At 29.3% G+C, this 15,514-nt stretch overlaps 1 protein-coding gene across 1 annotated transcript in view; it reads right to left on the bottom strand.

Annotated features, from left to right (window-relative positions):
- LOC101239914 (activating signal cointegrator 1 complex subunit 3) overlaps positions 1–13,026 on the bottom strand; it is an 88,113-nt gene extending 75,087 nt beyond the window's left edge. Inside the window, exons 1-4 of the mRNA XM_065796322.1 lie at positions 12,855–13,026; positions 5,685–5,888; positions 5,524–5,566; positions 4,694–5,430 (exon numbers count right to left, since the gene is read on the bottom strand). Coding sequence (XP_065652394.1) covers positions 4,694–5,430; positions 5,524–5,566; positions 5,685–5,864 — 960 coding nt within the window. The 5' untranslated portion in view covers positions 5,865–5,888; positions 12,855–13,026. The remainder of the gene's footprint in view (positions 1–4,693; positions 5,431–5,523; positions 5,567–5,684; positions 5,889–12,854) is intronic.
- Positions 13,027–15,514: the final 2,488 nt, after the last annotated feature.

Here is a 15,514-nt window from a genome sequence, read left to right as displayed (position 1 = left end):
ACACTAATTACAAACCCTTAAGAGGTTTGTTTGAGACTCAAATGTATGGTTATATTATTAGTAAATAGCTCTATTTGCCTTAAATTGACTTTAGAGGTAAGATTTATTTTAGAGAAAGAAGCTTGTTAATAAATATATAAAAACAATATGGGACTGAGGATAAAAGCTTGAGAATACCCCAAAAAGTTCTGGAAATGAAAAAGAGTGTTGTCTATCAAGGTTGATTAACTTACTGCAATTAGAAAAGAATAACTTAGTAACTCTAAAGATTTTTGCTTCAAGATCTTTCTTTGAAGATATGCACAAAATGGAAAGAGCAAGCGGACGATGTCCAAATGTAAGGGAAGCAAGTTGATAAAATATTTTTTGTACTATTCTCAACTAGACTTCAATTCATCGAAAAATTTTAAGTTTCATAGTATTATTTTTTAGCGTTCAAAAATTATGATCATATAAAATTTGTAACCCCCTCAAATTGAGGGGGGTTTAAACTTAATATGGTCATAATTTTTGAACGCTGAGAAATAATAATATGAAACTTAAAATTTTTGATGAATATAAGTCTAGTTGAGAATAATACAGAAATTTTTTTATCAACTTGTTACCCTCACATTTAGGGGAAGGGAGGACGAGGGAAGATGAAACTCTCCATGCCTCAAACAAATTATGACCTTATGATGAAAATGCTTTGCAGCTATGTTACTGAGGTGTTCAGAATAAGGAGTCAGGGAAAAATCAAAGACTCCAATCAACCTGAGGAGGCCAAGGGGCTCTTGATGTACTAATGTATGATGTATATCACCTAGATTATTATATATATATATAAAAAAACATGTTAATAAAGTTTAATTTTATTGAACATTATTTTTTTATATTCACAATATCAAAAAAATTAAGTACATAAAGTAAATAAAAATCACGAAAATGTTTTGACAACCCATGACCACACCTACATGTGCAAATATGGCAAGATTTGATTTTCCTGATATCAATTACCTATATTAAGACATACAACATACCCTATATAATTGAAAAACATTGAGACATCTCAGGACCACCCTTGACCACCACTAAAATGACCATTTGAGCAGTCATGACCACTTATAAAGACCAAATATGCCCAGATTTGAATTCCCTAATCACAGTTAGATATACAACATATCCCATTTAATTTAAAAACCATTGCAACCCTATGACCACTCTTGACAACCCCTAAAATAACCACTTGTATAGTCATGACCACTCCAAAATTAAAATGGAGCCCAAAAATGAAATCCTTTGCTTCAAAAACCTCTATAAACATGTATTATATGCCAATATTTAACTCATAAATAGCTTTACCATTTTTATACAATTCTGGCCCACTGTGCAATGGTTAATAAATCAGCAGTACAATAAGAGCATTTAATTGCTCAGTCAGTTAACAAGGTATAAAACTTAATATAAAAATTTAAAAGTTTGTTAATTTAAGACTCAAAGATCTTAAATTAACAAACTTATATTAAATTAACAGCTAATAATAGTAATAAAACTATATGCAAATCAGATGCAGCAATATTTTTAATCCAATTGAATAAAAAATGACACTCTTGTAGCCAAGAAAATGTTGTACAAAATATCGATCATAGGTGCATCAGCTTGTATGATAACCACCACTGAAGATAAGATTGACTAGCAAGTGAAAATGTTGAGCTCATTTCTGGTAAACAATAGTTCAATTTTCAAAGAATAAATTGTTTTTGTCACCCATTGCGGCCTGTACAGTGCCCCAGATCTGCAATTGGTGACATTAATCTGCAGCTAGTAAACAACCTGAGTTGATATTTAATCAGTACTGGAGTAATACAGCTTTGATAAAAGAAAGCTGCATTAGGAACATGACCACATAAGTATTGATACATGCAATATATATTTTATCTTTAATAAAAATTAGTATAAAATTTTAATTTTAAGATAAAAGGATTGTTTTTTTCTGTTAAAAATTGTATAATATAATCTCTTGAATTTAAACATGAAATTTTTCATTCTAGTCAAAGCTTTTCAGACTGCTCTGATCATTACAATAGCTATCCAATCAGAAGAAAAGGGACAGATACAGTAAAAGAATGAGACTTTGCTGAATGATGAGTCAAGCTATAATGAGCTCATTTGAGCAGCAACCATGATAGTATTTGTAGATAAGAGATAAATATGCAACTTTACGATGATGGGAAAGAGGCTCAAGCTTAGCAGATAGAGCAGATCAAACTATGTTTACAATGTGTTATTGGACCTTGTCTAGAAGAGAAAGGGCATCATTAAAAGAACCAGCCCAAATATGACAATAGTATTCCATACAGGGACGAATAAGAGATTTGTAGTGGTAAAGAATAGAATAACAAGTAAAGAAATGCACGATAAAGTGAAGCAAACTTAGCAGATGCTAACTTTGCCATAGATTACGTATATGGTTTTCCATGAGAGGTCAGTAGTGAATGATAATCCAAGAAGACATAAAGAAGAGGACTTAGTGAGAGGGTTTTCATTCATCAATATATGAATGTCAATAATTTATCAAAAAGACTTTTTGTCAAGACAAAAAGTCTTTTTGATAAAATAGAATTTTTTTGTGTAAAATATAATCATCAGCGAAAGGAGCCATTTTAGATGTAAGATGTCAGGAAGAGTAAAAATGTAGATAAGAAACAATACAGGACCAAGGATAGAACCTTTGGGCACCCCAGAAGGTAATGAAAATGAAAAAGAGGTGGCCTTTGAGGATGACTTTAATAAAGTGGTTAGAAAGAAATGATTTGATAATCTCAAAAATTTTACCAAATACACCATATGAAGCAAGCTTATGGAAAAAATCAGCATTTTAAGCTTTAAGATTTTATAAATCTTATTAATTGATAACCTTCAGACTTATTTAAAATGTCAACCGACAAGTTTGGAGTACTATTTAAAGGTAGGTCTACCAAACAATATAACTTGGTGAATAATTACTTAAAGTACCTTAATATATATTACTTTTAAAACTGAACTACATCAATGTGTACATTTTATGGATCGGTTTAACACAGTTTTTCACAGCAGAACATGTATGCTACAAAAAAGATGAAAAAGGTAGCAGAAAGCAACAAGCCATACTTTAAACATTAAATATACAAACTTGTTAAAACAAATAAAGTTAATACACTAATAAAATTTCAATTTTATGAAAAAACAAACAAATTAATTCACAAAATACAATGTGTCTTTTGGAAAATGAATATTGTAAAATTTCATGCGTTATTGTTTACAAATATAATATATGACATTAATATTATCTATTAATTAATTTGCCTCACTTATTTTAGATTACTCTCACCTTTAATGGTGGTAACAATCTTGTTTTCATAAATGATTGAAGTTCTTACTTGTTATTTTAATAAAAATATTTATTATATTTTAACAATAATATAATAATACATAATAATTGCTGTCCTTAACTAAGAACATTTTTTCTTTAAATTATACTTAGTCACTATGTTTTTTTAATCTTTAAATCTTCTTGTTTATTTTCTCGTAAACTTTTACCACAAATTGCAATAAACGAATGAATGATTTGTAGATAAATTTAAAATTGATCTTAAATTTATCAATAGTTAGTACTATTACCAACAGTAATTTGAATGTTAGTTTTTGCACTTTCATTTAAAAAATGCATTGATTTTATTTAAAATTATTGTTTTAAATTAAATACAAATTCGTTAATGTTGAAGCATTAAGTTATTTTTGTATATATTTAAATTTTAGACATGAAGAACTATTACTAAGGTAAAAACTTAAACAAAGAATAGAGTACAAATTTTGACCACCCAAAAAAAATAATCGACTGTAAATTTTATGTGTAAGCCTGTCAAATTGACCAATTGCCTTCAATTTCTAATTTTCCACAATGGCATAAATGTTTTGTTTATAAGTTGGCACTGGTGTGCCAACTTATAAACAAAACAATCGAGACTAGTTTTTTGATCAAATTTTGGTTTTGGGTTTTTTACTTATCCTTCTATTGCAAATTAGACCAATAATTTAAAACTGATTGTTTTGTGTCTGGGAGTCATATGATTAGAAGAGGTTTGTGACAAAATAAAAAAATTTGGCCAGTTACAAAATACTTGGAAATTTTGTTTTTAAAATAAACTGATGTGCTTTTATTACAAAAGTTGTCAAAAGTAATTAAAAATTATAACTACCTAATTTTTTTAATTAATTCTTATTTTGATTAATAACATTGAACTTGAGCAGTTGTTTTTGAGAAACAGACTAGAAGAAGGGACTGGAAGAAGTAACTTAGATGGTTGGATTTTAATCCTAGTGGAAGTAGAAGAAGTAACTAGAAGAAGTGACTTAGATGGTTGGGTTTCAATCCCAACCATCTAAGTCATTACTCTTAAGTAAAGTAGATTACTAATGCTCACATTAATGTATATATAACATAACAATACTAATAAATAATAATATTGTTATTTTATTATGTTTTTTATTAGTTAGCATTTATTAGTTAACATTTATTAGTTTTTACTATTTAAGCATTTCTATGATAAATTTTTTTTCTAAATTATCAAGAAAAAAAAATATTCAAATTGTAACTTTATATGAATATAATAAAAATAATATAAACTCTAAACAACCTTTAAACTACCTTTTAAAAAATACAAAGTTAACTTACATGTATTGTTACTTGAGAACCAAGCAAAGGCTTGCGAAGTTTATGTACTGGGTCAATGTATTGGAATTCAGTTACATTGTTTATACCAGATTTCTTTACAGAACCAGCATCTATAATTTCTTTTCTTTTTTCTAATAGGTTAAGTATCAAATCAAATGCATCAAAACCAACTAAATCGAACAGTTCGTTTTGTATTTCATCATTTGACTTTGATGTAGCCAAAATGTCATATATAGCTGATGCTAAATCAGAGGAACAAATAGAACCAGGATTGGTTTTAACATAAACATCACACTGGTCCTGTAGCCAAGAAGAACTCAGATTATTTTGACACACCTGTTTTTCAAGATCAACATTTTGATGCAATAAAAGTGTGTCACGAAAATGTTGAACAAATGAATCACCAGAGGAAACAGATGTTCTACTTTCAATTTCATATTCTTCATATAAATTCTCAAAATTTGTATCACTAAAGTCAAAGTCTAATTTTATATTGTGGCCAAAATAATTAGAGTTTAATTGATCAGTTCCACTACTTTCATCAGACTTCTTTGATATTATATATGATAATTGCTGAACACACTCGAATGCCTTTGTTGCAAGTGTAGCAGGAAAAGGTCCGAAAACTTGTTGAAGTTTTAGAGATTCTAAAGATGAAATACTAGATGTATCTTTAAGCGCTTCGAACAAAAAAGCAGATGACTCTTCTAATGCTTCTTGAGTTGTATCTCTACCAACTAAAACAGAAATAGCAACAAAGACTCTGAAAATCTTTTAAATGCATATGAACAATATTAAAATGATGAGAAGCTGCAAAAAACAGAACATACCCATGTCTTTAGCACATTCAAATAATTCCTTTAGTAATTGACTCTACAACAAAAACAGATGTGATTTGGATCAAATTAATAACAAATTTATTGCATTGGTAGATTATCTTCCTTCCAATTAAACTTCAAAAAAACAATAGCAATTTAATCAAAACTCATACTTTTTTGGAGTTGTTTTGATTGTGAGCACATTTTAACTCTTTCCATGTCAATCCATTGGTGATTTTAACAAGTTTGCGTTTCTGTTGCAGTTCTTCTCTTAATTTTATCTGAACAATAGGTGAATTCCATTCTAATGTGGCTGGTTTAAGTGATCCAGTAAATCGAGGCAAATCAACCATTTCATATGATTCACAATTTCAATACTTTTTTTAATTAATAACAATGAACATAACATTAACAATAAAAAAAAAAAAAAAGAAGAAAAAAAAACACACACACAATTAAAATGAATGCTTATTATTATATATATATATATATATATATATATATATATATATATATATATATATATATATATATATATATATATATATATAAATCAGTAGCGGTGTAGTGGTAGTGCGCTCACTTCATAAGCGAGAGGTTCTGAGTTCGATCCCCACAACGTCCCTGGTAGTACTGCGCTCAACTTGTTTATCCGCGCAGCGGCCTTGTTTGTCAAGTTTAGTGTTTTGGAGTTATAGAGTTGAGAGAGGATTATAACTACAATTAAGTAGCCTCCTCGTCTGTAGTGGCCTACTGGGCCTTGGTGAGGTGAATTAACAAAAAAAAATATATATATATATATATATATATATATGTGTATATATATATACATTTATGTATATATTAGTGTAAACAGACTTTTTTTGTACAATATTTCTATAATTTTTTTAAACTATATCTATATATACTATAGTAACTTATGTTGGTTTGGACTGGTTAAGGGTAATTCCATGTCAATTGAGCCAGAAAATTTTAAAAATGTCACCATACGTCTCAGATTTTGCTGATTTTTATACAGTTGAGAGTACTTAGTAAAACAAGAAATTCTTGAAAATTTTAGCCTCTAGCTCCAAGAGGATCCTGAAATATGATCATTTTACTTTCAACTGATCTTGGCCAGGCCCCTCTTGTCCTCTCAGAACTGAGACCTTTGTTTAAAGGTTCCAAGTCACATAGCTTTAAAAGTATTTGATATTTTGACTTAAAAATTTGTACCTGACTATTTTCAGGGTTGAAGAATCCAATGAAATAATCAAAAATATAAAAAAATATTTTTAAGTACCTGTAATTATCAATTTAAATCAATTTAGGCAATTTTTTATATACCTGATTTTGATGCTCAAGAAACCCACGTGGCCTTGATGGTATTAAAAAAAAATATTTTACACATTATTCTAAATTTTATGATCTTTCAGAAAACATAAGAATTTTGATCTGCAAGTATATGGACTTCCATATATGGATAAGGGGGCACAGGCCCCACTTTTTTGTAGCGGAATCTTGCAATACATTTTCCACTACTTTTCAGACTAGCTAGAGCTATGAAAATTTCTGTATTTTTTTAGTGTCAATAAACGAGAGAAAGAATTAAAAAAGAGCCCAAGAAACTAGGGGAGGGGGCTGGGGGCATGTGCCCCACTTTTTTGAGCAGAATCTTGAGATGAATTTTTCACTGTCTTCCAGACAAGCTGCAGCTCTGAAACTTTCAGCATTTGTGTAGTCCTGATGAACATGCGTTAAAATTGTTTCAAGTCAGACAACCAGATGGTCCATGGGGCTGGGGCACCTGGGACCATGCCCCACTTTTTTTCTCAAAAAATTTTTTTTTTTTTCTAAAACACATAAATGTGTCTTAAATTTAAGATAACTTTGAAAATATTGTATTCAAAAATTGTTATTGCTTTATACTTGTTCTGTTTTACTTCATTATTTACAAAATAAAATACAAAAAAAAGAAAGTCAAGATAATGTTAAGATTAGCTTGCATCGATGCTAAGATTAGATGCATCGATGGTCAAAGTATAAAAATGTCCATTTGTTGTTACAGGTGCATCAATTATACAAGTTATGTTGGTAGTTTTCACCCAACACTCATCTACTCTAGATGGCCAGAAAAAATTATTAAAAGGACCGTGCGGGTGCATGAGTGTTACCATAACATCTTGCTCTATATTATCAATTTCATTGATCATACCAATCCAATCAAACGCATCATATTTACACATAATGAATTCACCCAATTTCAAGGCATCAATGTTATTTTGCTGATCATTTTGAGAACTTTGAATTCCAGAAAAAGAAAAATGCCTGTTATATGAACATCTTCACTTGTTCGTTTAAAGCTAATAGTATCTATAGATTCTGGTTTAAATTGATGATAGCTCCTAGTTCCAGGAATTGTTTTACTTAGCTCAAAACGTGTTTTCAAAGTGGTGCGCAATTCTGTCAGTCTTTCTTTTTCAATCTTAAAACCAATAATCCCTTTAATATTGTTAGTACAGTAGTCAAACATTTTGTTACAATTCAATATCTGGTCATTTATGGGCCTTTGTAGACTTGCATTTATAGTTAATCGTTTTACAGTGCCACCAATACCATCACATAGTGACTTACCATGGCTTGTAGCAAAAAATGTCCACTCTGCATCAATGTCAAAATCATTTTTATGGAGACAGATATTGTAAAGGTTTTTGTGATTTTTATACTGTGCAGCACAACCATCAGAAAAATAAAGAATCTTTGAAATTTTAGGATGATATTCTTTTAAATAGTTAACTATTTGTGTTTGAACTTCATACACAAAACCAGTGTCATGCTCATTATCTTCTGACATGAAGCAAAACGATTTTTCTTCAAGTTGGTCATTTTCGTTTAATAAATAGAGGGCAACGGGGTGCAATGTGCATTGACTTTTGAACCAATGGTAACTTTGGATTTCATCTTGAATCACAAAAGTAAAGTTTTCTGCAAAGTCACCTAAGACAATACAGCAGCCTTTTGCTAAATTTTCCTTTTGTTGCTTTAGATATCTTGCTTGACATTTTGCAATGTAGGAATGAGCTGTTAACTTGTTTATTGCCTTTGATAACATCAATTTGTATTCTTCCATTGTTGTTGTCTGATAGATCAATGTTGTTCTGTCTTTTTTCTGCCACTGATTGAATGACACCTCCTCGTCATTGTCAATTAGTTGTGCATCCAGAAACTTCTTTAAAGAAACTATACCTAGACAGTTCGGACATCGATGAACCATACACTCATTACTTGTAACATCACAAACAACTTTTGTCATAAGATCTTTGTAAGTACATTTTATTTGTATAGCATTGGTCAAGAGTATTGCATTTTGGTGGAGGGTACATACACAAACAGAATGAGTGCCTGATGCTCCAACAGTTATACACCATTTTGGTCTTAAACTGCAAAACTTAGAAAATCCAATAACTTCTTGAGGATATTTAGTTTTAAAAGAAACATAAAGTTCTTTAAGATTACATAAAATAAGGCGCTTTTGCATGTGTTGTTTTCTACCTACTGTTTTCTCTGGCATCTTCTCTATAGCAATCAAATTTCTTTAAATCAATCTTTCTACAATAACTTAGTTTATGACAAGTATCATTTAACTTTTTTCCAAAATCACATGAATCCATTCTTACTGTAACACTAAAAACAATTTGAGATTAATTTAAAAATGAGAAACCAATAGTAATTAATTTAATGAAAGCAACTTAAGCAATCACCATGGTAATACAAAACTAAACAGTGATTGATTTCTTTTATCTTACTTTGACAAAAAAAAAGTTTCCTTTTCACAAAGTTTAATTATATTCAATTTGTTAATGTTAGAAATGTTAATAATGACTTTAATAGGTAACAAATTTCTTCTATACTAGTGTAATGACAGGATGTTTTTTGTTTCTGTTAACAACTTGCTGTTACCATTTTAGAATTAGCAAAATATATTTTTCTTTTTTAATTCAAATTTTAAATTATACAAAATAAAATACTGTTAAAATCATTACTTTAGACTGTTTTTAATCTTATACATGCAAATCAAAATTCTTATAAACATTTAGCTTCTTAAAACATTTTTAAAAGATTATTGAACATAGAATGATCAAAACCAAATGGAACAAATATAAATCACAAAAATTTGGGAAGCAATGTTATCAATGTTTCCCAAATTTTTGGGAAACATTGATAACATTGTTAAACATATGAAATGTTTAACATTGTTAAAAATGTTAATCTAAAAAAAAATTTGAAGACAATAGTTTTAAAGTTATCTTAAATAAGTTTTAAAGAAAAAAAAAAAATTTTTTGAGAAAAAAAGTGGGGCATGGTCCCAGGTGCCCCAGCCCCATGGACTATCTGGTCATCTGACCTGAAATAATTTTAACGCATGTTCATCAGGACTACACAAATGCTGAAAGTTTCAGAGCTGCAGCTTGTCTGGAAGATAGTGAAAAATTCATCTCAAGATTCTGCTCAAAAAAGTGGGGCACATGCCCCCAGCCCCCTCCCCTAGTTTCTTGGGCTCTTTTTTAATTTTAAAATGCTCGTTTATTGACACTAAAAAAATACAGAAACTTTCATAGCTCTAGCTAATCTGAAAGGTAGTGGAAAATGTATTGCAAGATTCCGCTACAAAAAAGTGGGGCCTGTGCCCCCTTATCCATATATGGAAGTCCATATACTTGCAGATCAAAATTCTTATGTTTTCTGAAAGATCATAAAATTTAGAATAATGTGTAAAATATTTTTTTTTAATATCATCAAGGCCACGTGGGTTTCTTGAGCATCAAAATCAGGTATATAAAAAATTGCCTAAATTGATTTAAATTGATAATTACAGGTACTTAAAAATATTTTTTTATATTTTTGATTATTTCATTGGATTCTTCAACCCTGAAAATAGTCAGGTACAAATTTTTAAGTCAAAATATCAAATATTTTTAAAGCTTTGTGACTTGGAACCTTTAAACAAAGGTCTCAGTTCTGAGAGGACAAGAGGGGCCTGGCCAAGATCAGTTGAAAGTAAAATGATCATATTTCAGGATCCTCTTGGAGCTAGAGGCTAAAAATTTCAAGAATTTCTTGTTTTACTAAGTACTCTCAACTGTATAAAATTCAGCAAAATCTGAGATGTATGGTGACATGGCCTGGTTCAATTGACATGGAATTACTCTTAAATAATGCCATTTTTCAAGTTAAATGATATGGATTTGCTGAAGCAATTTTTTAGAACCCAATATCCGTTCTGGCATTAACTAGTTTAGCAGACCAGAAATGAGAACATTAAACTACCATCAGGAAATGAAACTTTATTCTTTAACAATGAAAAACTGTGAGGTTCAAAGTTTTTTTGTTTCATATATTCGCATACTAAATGCTGAGAAATAAGACTTATCATGTTAAGATTTTCAACAAGAATCATTTTGTTGACCTGACCATGAGATAAAACCAAAACTATTTGGACAATAGACCAAAGGGATTTATAGTTGGAATTAGAATCAATGTGCTTCCAAAGAAATGAGTCCAATTGATATTTAGAGCCTTTGAATTTTCTTAATAGTTCAGTGTTAGCCTTAACAACATTTGACAAAAATTTTGAATAATCGTTTTGTTCTTTTTCTATAAAAAGTGTACTTTTGATTCCTTAATATAAAGGAAGGGGGGACGTTTAATAATTTTTGGAAATTTTTCCACCCACAAAAAGAAAAAGTAAGTGTAAACAGGCTTTAATAATTGCTAAACTAGTAAATCTCGATTTATCAAAAATGAGTTTTTGATTTATTTCTCACCAAAGTAGAAAACTTAGCATAAGAGCTGTTTTATTATAATTTCTATAGGATTTAATATACTGATATAAGTTTTATACTTTGGTAAGAAATAAATTAAGAGCTCATTTTCGACAAATTCAGATTTACTTGGTCAGCATTTTTTAAATCCTGATTACACTGAAAGTTTTTTTTTTTTGATAACAAGTAAAAATTAATGAACAGGGGGTTCTTAATAAGCTTAGGGTGGGTGGGAAAATTTTCCAAAAATTAATAAACAACTTAATAAACACCCTCTTTATTAGGTACTCAAAAGTAAACTGCAAGCCCCGCTAGATTTAAATAGTTTTATGCGTGTTTTGTATATAATAATAGTTTGAATTTATACTGAAACTTTTTATAAAAAATACCTTTATTGTTACATAAAAAGATTCCCACCCCCTCCTTTTATTAACCCCCCCCCCCTTCCTGTTTATTAGATCTGGACTAAAATTTCCACCCTCTCTTGTATTAAGGACTCGAGAGTACATAAAATAGACAAGTATTGTAGTACCAAACTTTTGCTTTCACAATGTTTACGATGTTTTGTTCAAAGCCAAGATCAACAGAATTCAATAACACTTTATCAGTAAAGTTAACTTTGAACAGCTTATATACAGAGTTTGCCTTTTTTTAAACATATTTTCTTAAAAAGCAGCAGCATAAACTATGAAGGATTGTTGTCATATTGTTTAGTGACTAAGCAAGAAGTGACACCAGATTAAACTAGATTGTCAGTTTAAAGAGATAAGTAAATCATTTAATCGTGTTGCTGTTTCTTAAAAAAATCTAAGTTTCAATGAAATGATGGCATCTTCACAGCTTTAGCAAATCAATCAAAAACTGGTGATTTTGGTAAGCTTTTCCAAATCTTTATAACTTTTATAATATTGGGTCAACTGAATCAAGAACATTTAACAACATTACTATTTTCAATCCATCAGTGTGCTCAGTCTTTAAGAGGGTAGTCTAAAAAAGGTAGCAGCTGTTAGAAATTCATAATCAGCTCTGCGAGAAGGAGACTCATAAAATATTTTATACATAAAAGTAGGTAATTTCTCAATGTCAGTAGTCTTTTTTCCAGTTTGCAAAGAATAATAAATGGTATAGCTACATGTCCCAATTTTAATTAAAGGGTCAAGAAAATCTTCTTATCTGCTTTCATTTATCAGATTTGAAAACTTTAAATTTATATTAGGACCATCAAAAGAAACTTGGAGTGCTTTATCACAACCCAAAAAACTTAAACAATTTTTATATTTAGAATAAACGTCACCAGATGATGCTTTACGTAAGAACTCAGAACTCCAATAAGATATTTTTATTTCATTGTCTGTAATCCCAAACAAATATGTAAATCCATTTGAGTTTTTTTAGAAATTTTGCTATAAGATTCATTGTTTAGAATTAATTATTTAAGAAAAGGAACAACACCAAGGCATAAATTATAACTGAATTTTACTTTTTCACAAGTGAAATTTTGAGCAATTTGACTGTATGTAAATATAGAACAGAACAGCTTACTTTTTGATTCTGAAGACTTGTTTGAATACTCACATTTTAACCAAATTATCTTTGCATTTGATGTTTAATCACTTGAAATCATATCAATCAAATTTTTTTGCTTTTCTATTTGAACTTGTCTTTAATGAGCCACAAGTTTTAAATTTATTTTTATACTTGGTCATTATTTCTAAACAAAATAAATTAATTCTTTATGGCAGATATAACAGAAAATAACTTCATTCAAACCGACACTGAAAACCGATTTCTACACTGAAAACTAACTGAAATAAATATACTAATATGAGGCATATATAATATTATCACAGTTATTTAATTTAATTATCACTATTAATAAAAAATGCAACTATTGTGTAGTAAGTGACTGGAGTTGATATTTGACCGGGGCCAGGGCCAGGGCCAGGTTTGATAAAATATAGCTGGGGCCGGGTTTGTGACAGGGGCTGTATAAATATTTATGCATCCTAAAGTATATTTTTTTTAATCAAAATTTATGTTTTTTTTTTGTACATATATGCATATATAAACATCATTATGATCTACATAACCATCATAATCATCATTATTATCATCATCATCATCATCATCATCATCATCATCATCATCATCATCATCATCATCATCATCATCATCATCATCATCATCATCATCATCATCATCATCATCATCATCATCATCATCATCATCATCATCATGATCATCATTATCAACAGCATAAAAAAGGAAGGCTAATGATGATGATGATGATGATGATCATCATCATCATCATCATCATCAAGGTTTTAGCCTTCCTCTTTTATACTGTTTCTCTAATCATTTTCTCCTGAAGTTGCTACCTCTCTACATGCTGATACCAAAATTACTTTTATCTTTTCTAACAAAAGTTGTTCAATACAACGTTTTTTCTAATCTGTCTAAAATTTTGCCTCTTTTTCTTGACTTGCTGGTGTCACATCACATATCCATCTGATCATCTTTTCTTTCGGCAAATACTACACCATATAAATACTAAAGTTTATATAACAATGAAAGCATATTGTATGCCAGCATCTAAATAAATAGCAAACATATATGTTTATATCCATAATATGCATGCATAAAGTGCATCTTGGAAGCTTTTATTCCTTCTGGAATAAAAGTTTGGAAGCATTAATTACTTCTCTTTAATTTTAAGTCAAGCCTCATTCTACTCCACATTTTTCACCATTTTGAGTTGATTTATTAAACACTAATCATTTTTTTTAATTTTTTTTACAAGAACATTTCTTTTAGGAACAAATATCCTTTTATTATTGCAAGAAGCCATTGAAAAAGGTCCTGTCTGATGTTAAGCTCTGTTATTCTAATTTTACTAAATCTTCTATCTTATTTTAGATGTTAGGTTCTACAGACTTTTGGTTAATCTTTAACAATGTCATTAACTAAAGTAAGTTTAACATTTGATCTCTTATTATCTAAGCAGAGTTATTTGCAAAGAAATTTTACTCTAATTTGACTCTTGAAGATAATGACCATACTCTTCCTGACAGTTAAACAGATTAACCGATTGTTAAACATTGAAAACACTCTGGCTTTCAATGCTAAAATTAATTCTCAATTAAACACTTCTACAATTTGTGCTCCAGAATAGATTTCCATCAGTTTTAAAAAAGTGTTCTCCAGAACTCTCTTCAATTTTTGCTAAACTTTTAAAAAGTGTTTCAATTTTTCAAAAATCTAGAATACACTTTGACCTCTCCAACTATGCTACAATTATTCTTCACTCTGTTATTAGTTTCTTGACATAAAGGTTTTGAGGTTATTCAACTATTTCTTTTTAACTGCAGTAATAAAGTTATTCTTAAAGTACCCTCTACTTTATTTAAAGTAACTTGTTTCTAATATTGTTTCTTATCTACAATAAAGACCTTCATGATACCTAAAGTGGTTCTATTTGCTGATGACTCAACTTTATACTCTTGTCTTGACTGAAAATCTATAATATTTAATTGCTTAGAACAAGCAGCCGATTTCAAATTTGATCTCTCTTCTGTAACAGCATAAGGTTTGCAGTGGCTTATGGATTTAAATCTGGACTTAAATCTACAACTTTTGTTAGACAACAAAACTCATTTATTTACTGCAAAAACAACCCTCCTATTCTCAGACAAAGTCTAAAAGCACATTGTAAATGTAATTAGACCTGCTTTATTTGCCAAAATTGAGCCACTCTCTCATTGTTGTAAAGTTGCATTTCTTTCTTTTTTCTACAAATACAATCATGGTCAATTCTCAAACGAGCTATAAACTCTATTACAATAAACCAAAACTCATTCTTGCTTGGCTTTTTATTCAACAAGTTTCATCTTTCTATTGTATCGATCCATTCATGCTAAAAAAACTTATTATTCCATTTTTTTTCCTCGAACATCAAAAAAACCTAATAACTCTTATCCATGTTCATATTTTCCTTTTTTATACAACTTACAACTTTTTAAGTCTTCAATTATACATCTCCTAGTATTTTAACATATACTCCCAATTTTAAAGTAATTTAAAACTTAACAGTGGTAGCTTACAATCTTGTTGGAAATAAGTTTGAAAATATATAAATGTATGCCAGTATTTATTAAATAGTAAATGTAAGCATAAAATTATAATATATTAAGTATTATGAAATT

This window comes from Hydra vulgaris, chromosome 04 (genome assembly GCF_038396675.1).
Source record: "Hydra vulgaris chromosome 04, alternate assembly HydraT2T_AEP".
NCBI classification, from domain to species: domain Eukaryota; kingdom Metazoa; phylum Cnidaria; class Hydrozoa; order Anthoathecata; family Hydridae; genus Hydra; species Hydra vulgaris.
This window is presented reverse-complemented; position numbering and strand designations above follow the sequence as displayed.